The sequence below is a fragment of the Rutidosis leptorrhynchoides genome, chromosome 3, assembly GCF_046630445.1.
Source record: "Rutidosis leptorrhynchoides isolate AG116_Rl617_1_P2 chromosome 3, CSIRO_AGI_Rlap_v1, whole genome shotgun sequence".
Classification (NCBI taxonomy): Eukaryota; Viridiplantae; Streptophyta; class Magnoliopsida; order Asterales; family Asteraceae; genus Rutidosis; species Rutidosis leptorrhynchoides.
The window spans coordinates 151,439,970-151,451,251 of NC_092335.1; the positions used below are offsets into that span (position 1 = coordinate 151,439,970).

Here is an 11,282-nt window from a genome sequence, read left to right on the forward strand (position 1 = left end):
AGCTCAAATGAATGCGGTAGAATTACGCAGAATATTAAAGAGTGCGAAGGATTCTCGCAGTGTTTGTGCGCAATTCCTAAGTGCCCGCACATCTTACTTCCGCGTAACTCCTGAGCCTATAAATAGGGAGCTTGACCTCTCATTTTAGGTTGTTGATTCTGGAAGAATTGCTCTAGCCATATTAATCTCTCTCGTGACTTTGCCCGAGACTTGATTATTGCTTGGTTAAGGTAATTTACGAAGACCGGGACATGGTTGTTGATCGTTTAGCACTTAATGAAATATGACAATAAGGTCCCAAAACCATAATTGACATCCATTATACCCCCTCATTGCACTCAATCCTTGATTAACCTTAATAGGATAATCTAGGATTGATCAATTGGCGCCATCTGTGGGACACGAATAGAATTGGAATGAGAAGTTTGCGTTCATCACAATCGAGCTATTAAACTCATTTTCTAATTCTAATCGTGTTATTTTCTTCATTATGTTGCAGGAATATGCAATTCGTGTAACAATAGTTGCGAATAAAGCGAAATGACGAGGCGACAAAATCTTTTGGCTACTAAGAAAGTTGTAAATATGAATTTGAAGGTGCATAGAGCACGCGAAACCTGTTTAAACAAAAGTTTGTTAAAAGAACTGAAAAAAGTGCAAGATGCGAGGATAGTAAGAACAGTACACAAGAAAAAGGATTCAAAAAGCGAAAAGCAGTAGAAGTGTTTGAAAAATGGCAATTCGTGCCTATTACATTTCCATTTGCGCAAAATCGCGAAATGAATGACATGCCATTAGTCATATCGTGTAAAATCGCAAATACGGGGATCACAATTATGAAAATACATGTTGATACTGGTAGTAGTATAGATTTGATATATGAGAAATGCTTTCGTCAACTACCAGAATGTATCAAAGAAGATCTAAAGCCAACCACGATATCCTTATCTGCTTTCGCGGGTGAATCCGCTTGGCCCATGGGGCAATTATCATTAGAAATTGAATTGTGCAATGAAATAGAGGTGAAGTTGACAAGGAAAACACAGTTAGATTTCTATGTTATACGTGCTGCTTCTCGTTATAACATGTTATTGGGAAGATTTGCGTTGCGAAAGCTTGGAATAGTGCCATCTACAATACACGGAATGGTTAAATTCACTACTTGCAAAGGTGTGGCAACAAAAAATTCTATGACTATGCCACCAATTTGTGCGGCTATAGCACGCAAGACACAGTTGTTGCACATAAAATTGAAGAAGATAATATGGTCGTTGTGAATCCTAAGTATGTTGATCAAAAAATTAAAATTGGCGCTGAATTAAATGCGGAAATACGAAGGAAGATTGTGTAATTGCTTGTTGCGTATATGGATGTATTTGCTTGGAGTGAGCAAGATATGACTGGGGTTCCTCGAAATGTTGCAGAACATAGATTAAATGCTAATCCGGCGTTAAAGCCTAACGTGCAAAAGCGCAGAGGAATGGCTCCAGATCGCATGAAGTGGTTATCTGCGGAAGTTGCTAAATTAGTTAATGCAGGAATATTGCGCGAAGTAAAATATCAAACATGGGTTGCGAACCCTGTTTTGGTGAAAAAACCTGATGGATCGTGGAGGATGTGTATAGACTTCAAAGACATAAACAAAGCTTGTCCAAAAGATAATTATCCACTTCCTGAAATTGATCTTAAGGTGGAATCTTTGCACGCCTATCCTTACAAGTGTTTTTTAGATGCTGCAAAAGGATACCATCAGATACCAATGGCGTTGGAAGATGAAGATAAAACCGCGTTCCATACTGGAAAAGGCATTTATTGTTATATTAAAATGCCTTTTGGCCTTAAAAATGCGGGAGCAACTTATCAGCGATTAATTGATAAAGCGTTTGAAGGACAGATAGGTCGTAATCTGGAGGCTTATGTTGATGATCTTGTTGTTAAAAGTGAAACGCAAGAAAATATTTTGATTGATATGCAAGAAACATTTGAAAGTTTGCGAAAAATCAACATGAAATTGAATCCATCTAAATGTAGTTTGGGGAAAGGGAAGGCAAGTTTCTAGGATATTATATCACTGAGCAAGGTATACAAGCAAACCCTAAGAAAATTGCTGCAATCGTAAACATGACCGCACCTAAAACCGTTAAGGAAGTACAAAGTCTAACTGGAAAAATCGCGGCTTTAACCAGATTTCTTTCAAAGGCCGCGGAAAGACAGTTACCTTTCTTTCGCACTCTTAAAGGTTGTTTGAAGCAGAAGAACCTTGTATGGACTGAAGAAGTAGATAAGGCATTTCAAGAGATGAAGCAATTACTTTCTACATTGCCTACATTGATCGCGCCTGTTGATGGCGAAATATTGTACCTTTATTTATCGGTTGCGAATGAAGCATTTGGCTCAGTACTTGTTGCGGAAAGGAACAAGATCCAAAAGCCAGTTTATTTCATTAGCAAGGCGCTTGCGGGAAGTGAAATAAATTATGTGCTGATTGAAAAATTTATTTACGCGTTAGTTTTGACGTCAAGAAGGTTGTGCAGATACTTTCAAGGTCATCCAATACATGTCTTAACTGATTTGCCGATTAAGAATGTTTTGAGCACACCTGCGATATTTGGAAGACTTGCCAAATGGGCGATTGAGCTTGGAGCATTTGAAATATCGTATCTACCGCGTACATCCGTAAAAGGTCAAGTTTTGGCTGATTACCTTGCAGAAATGATGGGTGACTTGGAGGTTATCCATGAGAGAACACAATTAAAGCCACTTCAGCACGAAATCTGGGATTTATATAGAGATGGTGCATCGTGTATTGAAGGAGCAGGCACGGGATTATTGTTGTCCAAACCAAATGGAGAAGAACATACATACGGGCTACGTTTAATTTTGAAGTAACAAACAATGAGGCTGAATACGAAGCGTTGCTTGCATGATTAAATATGGCGCATAAGATGAATATTTCGCAGTTGTGCGCATATGTTGATTCGCAGCTGGTGGCAAACCAATTCAATGGCTCTTTTGAAGCCCATGAGTTATCTATGCAGAAGTATTTAAAACTTGTGCAGGATTCCGTGGAGAAATTTGAATTCTTTGAGTTATCACAAGTATCGAGAAGTCAAAATAAAAAGGCGGACGCATTGAGAAAATTCGCTGCATTGGAATTTTCGCACTTTCAAAAGCAGGTCTGGGTAGAAGAACTTCCCAATAAATCCATAGATGGAAGTTTATTTGTTGCGACTATCGAAGAGGTTGCACCAAATTGGATGGATCCTATTGTCAATTATCTGCGAAATGATGCATTGCCAGAAGATAAAAAGAAAGCTCATTTGGTGCGCGAAAGATCACCTATGTATGTGATTTAAAATGATGTGTTATATCGCAAATCGTATTTGGGACCATTAATGCGGTGTGTAGGGCCCGCAGAAGTAGCAACGATTGTTGAGGAAGTGCATAGTGGATCTTGTGCTCTTCATTCAGGTTATAAAATGATTGCCGCGAAAATAATGCGAATGGGTTACTTTTGGCCTACCCTATATCGTGATGTTGCGCAAACAGTAAAAAGGTGTAAAAGCTGTCAACGGCACGCACCGCAGAATCGCAAACCAAGGCATGACATGATTCCAATTGATTCACCATGGCCATTTTATAAATGGGCCATTGATATTGTGGGACCCTTTCCACCAGGTGCAGGGAATGTAAAGTTCCTGATTGTAGCCATTGATTATTTCACTAAATGGGTAGAGGCAAAGGCTTTACGCACAATCACTGGCGTGCAAGTGCGGAATTTTGTATGGGAATACATTGTGTGCAGATTTGGTATTCCGCGGGAGCTTGTAAGTGATAATGAAGCACAGATTGCAAAGGATCCGTTTTTAAGTTGGTGTACGGAGTTGAATATAATTCAAAAATTTACATCAGTGGCACATCCGCAGGCAAATGGATTGTGCGAGGTCACTAATTGTGATATTGTTAGTGGTATTAAAAAGCGTTTGAATGAAAAACGGAATGGGTGGGTTGATGAACTTTCAAATGTACTATGAGCTCATCGCACTACTTTTAAGAAAAGTACAGGCGAAACACCTTTTAGCCTAGTATATGATTCAGAAGCAATGATCCCCGCGGAAGTCTTTGTTGAGAGGCATAGGGTTGCTAATTTTGATGAAAGCGTGAATGCAGATGGCATTTGTGAAAACCTAAATTTCATTGAAGAGCACATGCTTATGGCCGCAATACACGAAGAAAATAATAAGCAACAAATTGCTAAGTATTACAACAAAAAAGTACGCGCATTAGCCTTTGATGTAGGAGAATGGGTTTTGCAGAATAATGAAGCAAGTCGTGCTGAAAAACAAGGGAAGTTGGGACCCAATTGGGAAGGTCCATACCAAATAGTGGGAATCAATGCGGTAGGCTCTTATAAACTCCAGGACGTTGAAGGACGTAACATACCTAACGCGTGGCATGCTACTTTGTTGAAAAGATATTACGTGTAATCAAAAGAAATGTGCGAAATTCTATGCGCATTTTAGGGATTCATGTTAATACATAGCAAATAAGTTTGCACTATTATGTGAAATGAATAACGCTCAAGTTTCTGTTCATAGCAACAATTGCGTGTTTATGTGTAGTTTGTAATTATTATGCGTTTAATACAACACCATAAATGAAATTAAACAAGTGATGGTAAAGACCACTTGGTAGTTAACAAAAATAGTTTAAAGTGTATGCGAAAGGAAATCAGTTTGCTAACTCTTGCCCAAAGTATTAGATCTAGTCATACTTGGATGCTTCACAATAAACACAAGTTTTTACCTAAGGATCGTTTCAACGGACTTAGAAGATTCATAATGTGCAGAATAGCACTTGCATACATGTTGTTTCGCATAAAGTAATTGTTTGTTATGTGCACAATAGTAAACAATGATATTGCAAAGGACAATGCTCGTAATTATGAATAATGTTTTGAAAAGCGCTATATAAATGGAAGCAATTGCAATTGATAAATAAATTTTATTATAATACCGCGGAAAGTACAAGCAAATCAAATCATTATAACGCGCCTATAGGTGCGTATGTAATTGTGAAATCCTATTCCTTATTGGTTAAGTCTAAATCAATAATGTCTTCGACGGGAGCATCCTTGTTTTGACTTAGAGCCTCTAATTTTGGAATAGGAATAACGCGGATTCCTTCCCTGGCCAATGCGACCATTTCTTCTGCCTCTTCAAGAGGGCAGATTAATTTCTCAATATATTCCGGCATTGGTTCCGGTAGTCAGTAATCTTGCTAATCTCCTGCAAAAATTTCACTCGCTCAAGCTGTTGAAGTGCGGTGACATACGTATCAAATCGTTGTGAAACATCGGCAGAATCCATAACTTTTTGCCCAAGTTCAGGTAGATATTCGCGAAGTTTCGCGTAGTTTGATTCCGTAGTCGTTTTTGCGGATAAAGCTGCAGATAGCTCGGTTTGGGTTTGAAGTAGCTTGGTTTTCATTGAATCATGGGCGGCTTGAAGATTGTCCATTTCAATGGCTTTCTCAGACAGTTGTTTTTTCAAGTCATCCACAAAATTTTTTGTTGCTTGTAATTTTGTGGTGGTGGGTGACAGTTGGGACTGAGTGATTGCGTTCTTGGTTTGTTCTTTTTTCAAAACTTCACTAAACTTTTCTTGGCGTAACATTGCATCAAACGCAGAGGCAAATGACATATAGATGTTTTGGGCAAAGCAGTTGAATGTGTCGCTATGTGAGAGTTTACTAAACTCAGCACGCAAATCATGAGGAAGGGCAAGCTTCATATGCTGCCGTTGATCCAGTGCAGCTTCTGGGGAGGCGCATAAATAGCCTTAAAGGCCATCCACTTTAATTGATTTAACAGTGCTGGGAGGAGTGCGCCAAATGTCTTCGTATTTGGATAAATCAAATGTTGGTGGAGAACTTGTCTGTGTTGATGGTGGTGGAGTAATAGATGCTTCTTCTAAGGAAGAGAAAGATGTATTAACATAATCGAAAAATATAGGTGTTAATTAAAGCAACAATAGTAAACATCATTTGCACATTACCAGTCTCGGATGCAGTGGGAACAACTGAGCTAGACCGCGTAAACCTCTTTGAAGATCCTGTAAGAGGAGATGTGGCAGGTCATTTACTGGGAGTCACAGTTGTTTGATGGGTGCTGGTGGTAGGAGATTTCTGTGCAGGTTTTGATGATGCTCTTGATTTAGGGCTTTTGAGCCTCTCTGCGAGAAATTGTTTTGTGTCATCTTTCTTTTCAACTCGGAAACCCTCATAATGATAAATGAATAAGAAGATTGTGTGTGTAAAATGAAAGGGTTTTAAAGGGATGCTGGTATCGATGGATAATATCAGAAAGAGATAATATATGATGGATGAAATGATAATCAGTTCCTATATATATATATTGAGAGAATACATCTCAACGGCATTTTTATTCAACGGCTATATACGCAACAAAACTCAGTGAATGGAAAAATAGCCGTTGTAAACATGAATCATGTCTTTAAGTGAAACATTGTGCATGAATTGTATGCACATGCGGATAAACTGCAAATTTTATTTTTTTAGAGTTTATTGTCTTACGTTTTTTGCAAAAATGTAACACAATAAACTGGGGTACTTGATCATATACATACATATGTATATGTATATTTTTAATGCGGAAAGGCATTTAAAGGCAAAAGCACAAGACACTGAAACCGTGGTAAAGCTCAAATGAATGCGGTAGAATTACGTAGAATATTAAAGAGTGCGAAGGATTCTCGCAGTGTTTGTGCGGAATTCCTAAGTGCCCGCACATCTTACTTCCGCGTAACTCCTGAGCCTATAAATAGGGAGCTTGACCTCTCATTTTAGGTTGTTGATTCTGGAAGAATTGCTCTAGCCATATTAATCTCTCTCGTGACTTTGCCCGAGACTTGATTATTGCTTGGTTAAGGTAATTTACGAAGACCGGGACATGGTTGTTGATCGTTTAGCACTTAACGAAATATGACAATAAGGTCCCAAAACCATAATCGACATCTATTATACCCCCTCATTGCACTCAATCCTTGATTAACCTTAATAGGATAATCTAGGATTAATCAATTGGCGCCATCCGTGGGACACGAATAGAATTGGAATGAGAAGTTTGCGTTCGTCACAATCGAGCTATTAAACTCATTTTCTAATTCTAATCGTGTTATTTTCTTCATTATGTTGCAGGAATATGCAATTCGTGTAACAATAGTTGCGAATAAAGCGAAATGACGAGGCGACAAAAGCTTTTGGCTACTAAGAAAGTTGTAAATATGAATTTGAAGGTGCATAGAGCACGCGAAACCTGTTTAAACAAAAGTTTGTCAAAAGAATTGAAAAAAGTGCAAGATGCGAGAATAGTAAGCACAGTACACAAGAAAAAAGGATTCAAAAAGAGAAAAGTAGTAGAAGTGTTTGAAAAATGGCAATTCGCGCCTATTACATTTCCATTTACGCAAAATCGCGAAATGAATGACATGCCATTAGTCATATGGTGTAAAATTGCAAATACGGGGATCACAATTATGAAAATACATGTTGATACTGGTAGTAGTATAGATTTGATATACGAGCAATGCTTTCGTCAACTACCAGAATGTATCAAAGCAGATCTAAAGCCAACCGCGATATCCTTATCTGGTTTCGCGGGTGAATCCGCTTGGCCCATGGGGCAATTATCATTAGAAATTGAATTGTGCAACGAAATAGAGGTGAAGTTGACAAGGAAAACGTAGTTAGATTTCTATGTTATACGTGCTGCTTCTCGTTATAACATGTTATTGGGAAGATTTGCGTTGCGAAAGCTTGGAATAGTGCCATCTACAATACACGGAATGGTTAAATTCACTACTTGCAAAGGTGTGGCAACAATAAATTCTATGACTATGCCTGTGCGGCTATAAGCACGCAAGACACAGTTGTTGCACATAAATTTGAAGAAGATAATACGGTCGTTGTGAATCCTAAGTATGTTGATCAAAAAATTAAAATTGGCGCTGAATTAAATGCGAAAATACGAAGGAAGATTGTGCAATTGCTTGTTGCGTATATGGATGTATTTGCTTGGAGTGAGCAAGATATGACTGAGGTTCCGCGAAATGTTGCAGAACATAGATTAAATGCTAATCCAGCGTTAAAGCCTATTGTGCAAAAGCGCAGAGGAATGGCTCCAGATCGCATGAAGTGGTTATCTGCGAAAGTTGCTAAATTAGTTAATGCAGGAATATTGCGCGAAGTAAAATATCAAACATGGGTTGCGAACCCTGTTTTGGTGAAAAAACCTGATGGATCGTGGAGGATGTGTATAGACTTTAAAGACATAAACAAAGCTTGTCCAAAAGATAATTATCCACTTCCTGAAATTGATCTTAAGGTGGAATCTTTGCACGCCTATCCTTACAAGTGTTTTTTAGATGCTGCAAAAGGATACCATCAGATACCAATAGCTTTGGAAGATGAAGATAAAACCGCGTTCCATACTGGAAAAGGCATTTATTGTTATAACGAACTTATCATCTTCGCTAGTCGAAGATGTTGCTCATGTTCTTCTTCGCTTTTGGAGTAGATGAGGATATCATCTATGAAGACGATAACGAACTTATCCAGGTATGGCTTGCATACACGATTCATGAGATCCATAAACATGGCATGTGCGTTGGTTAGACTGAATGGCATCACGAGAAACTCATAATGACCATAACGGGTTCTGAACGCAGTTTTCATCACATCACTCTCCTTCACCCTCAGCTGGTAATAACCTGATCGCAAATCGATCTTAGAGTAAACGCTTGATCCTTGCAGCTGATCGAAAAGATAGTCAATTCTGGGAAGGGGATACCGATTCTTGATCGTCAATTTGTTCAGCTCACGATAATCGATACACATGCAGAAAGATCCGTCCTTCTTCTTCACAAATAAAACAGGTGCGCCCCAAGGTAAAGAACTTGGTTGGATAAATCCACGGTCTACCAGTTCTTGTAGTTGGCTCTGCAACTCTTGCATTTCGGAAGGTGCGAGTCGATAAGGTGCGCGAGCTACAGGTGCAGCTCCTGGCACTAAATCGATCTGAAACTCCACTGCTCTCAATGGCGGTAATCTAGGCAATTCTTCTGGGAAGACATCGGGAAATTCGTTCACAATTCGTACATCATCCACGCTCTTCACCTCGGTTTCTAATGTCTTCACATGTGCTAAAATGGCAAGACGTCCTTTCTTCATGATCTTTTGTGCCTTCATGCAACTAATGAGGTTCAGCTTCGAGTTACATCTCTCTCCGTAAATAATCATTGGCTCACCATCTCCGTGTGGTATACGAATAGGTTTATCTCTACAGATGATGTCAGCCCTTACCTTGGTCAACCAGTCCATACCGACAATCACATCAAAACTTCCCAATTTGATGGGTATCAAGTCAATCTCAAAATCCACACCAGCTATGTTGATAATACCTCCTCGGCTAATTTGGTCAACTTTCTCAAGTTTTCCATTGGCTACCTCAACAAGCATACTCTCTTTTAAAGGAACTAACGACCAATTTATCTTAGAGCAAAAGTGTCAACATACATAACTCCTATCGACACCAGTATTAAATAGGACAGAAGCTAATAGATTGTTGATAGTGAATATACCTGTAACCAAGTCGGGGTTCTCACGGGCATCCCTTGCGTTTACGTTGAAAGCTCTTCCACGCACTGGCTCGACGTCCTTTCTCTTGTTGGGACATTCATTCCTGAAGTGGCCCTGTTGTCCACACTCATAGCACTTCCTTAGTCCAGTAGGGTTTATCTTCACAGTTGGGGTGGTGATCTTGCAGTCTTTGCCAATATGCCCAGTCCTTTTACACTTTTCACAGACCACGTTGCAGTACCCGGTATGATGCTTGTAGCATCTCTTGCAGTGCGAAAGACTACCCTTGTAGTTAGGGTTTGAGCTAGGGTTCGGGTTGGGGTTCCTCCCGTCGTTGTTTCCCTTGAAACTTTCATGTCTCTTAGCTGGGTTTTGATCAAAGACCCTTCCCTTGTTGCTGTCCCACTTACGTTTCTCATTACTAGCTCCCGATTCTGATTTTGCATTTTCTGGTTCTTTACTGGTAATTTGGTTCATCAGGGTGTGCGTCATGCGCATAGCTTCAGGGACATTAGCTGGTTTTGAAGAGGTGACATTTCCCTGAATAGACTTGTGAAGTCCCCACAAATACTGTTCCATTCGCTTAAATTCCGGGGTAACCATCGTGGGGTACATCAGAGCTAATTCCAGGTACCTTCGGTTATAACCATAAAGATCATTTCCCACAACCTTCAACCCCCAAAACTCAGCTTCCATTTTCTGAATCTCTGTTCTGGGGCATTACTCTTCGATCATAGCCCCCTTAAATTCCTCCCACGATGTAGCAAGTGTGTTCCACCAGGTTGTCCGACAGTGTACAGGAGGCATACTTAGTCTTGTTCATTTCTGAGCAGTTGCTCACAAGGAACACAGCTTCCAATTTCTCCAACCACCTCGTTAGTCCAACCGGCCCCTCAGTATCACTGAAATTGTGGGGCTTGCAGCTTTGAAATTCCTTATAGGTGCACCCGTTATGATTGTTCTGGTTAACAGGTGGATCTTGGGGGTTGACATTCGCAATTGCTGCGACTACTCGTTCAGTTATCATCTCCTCAATCTGTGCTGCTGTGGGCGTTGATCTTCCGTTTGCTATTGATCTTCGAAACAGAAATTTCAACTTAAGTCAAAATCCAGCATTCAATAAATAATAATACAGTATATGGTAACCAACATGGAATCAACACATCGCATGTTAATTAAGTAATGCAACTAGATAAATATACCATAAAATCATCTTTTAGTAACGTAAATAGAACACCGTACCAAAAATTAAACAACCCTAAGTTCCATTCATTAAATAAGAAAGTTGCATACATCCACATACGGTTCGTACAATACATGAGCAAAACATGAAACTACAAACGGGATTACATAATGAAATCTAATACAATAGCCCTATGGTGACGGTGGGTAAAGGATGTCCATCATGTGGGACACCTGGTCCTCAAGCTCAGCTACCCGAGCACGGATGATAATGCTAAAAACGAACATATACTTCACAGCATTATCCCTCAAGAAAGACAAGCTTTTAGTTGCAATTGTTCTATTTACAAGTGATATTCGTTTAAATAATAAAAGGTGAAGACAAAAGACAGATTCGACGAATTGAAGATGCAAATGACCAAAAAGCTCAAAAGTACAAAGTA

General features: G+C 39.4%; 2 protein-coding genes across 2 annotated transcripts; both read left to right on the forward strand.

The window, feature by feature from the left end:
• The first annotated feature begins 2,933 nt into the window (after positions 1-2,933).
• LOC139900499 (uncharacterized) lies at positions 2,934-3,356 on the forward strand. The gene has a single exon (XM_071883267.1). It carries the CDS (start codon positions 2,934-2,936, stop codon positions 3,354-3,356), a length of 423 nt encoding a protein of 140 aa, XP_071739368.1.
• A 3,903-nt stretch (positions 3,357-7,259) lies between these two features.
• Positions 7,260-10,157, forward strand: LOC139900500 (uncharacterized). Its single transcript, XM_071883268.1, has 3 exons — positions 7,260-7,762; positions 7,891-8,519; positions 10,138-10,157. Exons 1-3 carry the CDS (start codon positions 7,260-7,262, stop codon positions 10,155-10,157), a joined length of 1,152 nt encoding a protein of 383 aa, XP_071739369.1.
• Positions 10,158-11,282: the final 1,125 nt, after the last annotated feature.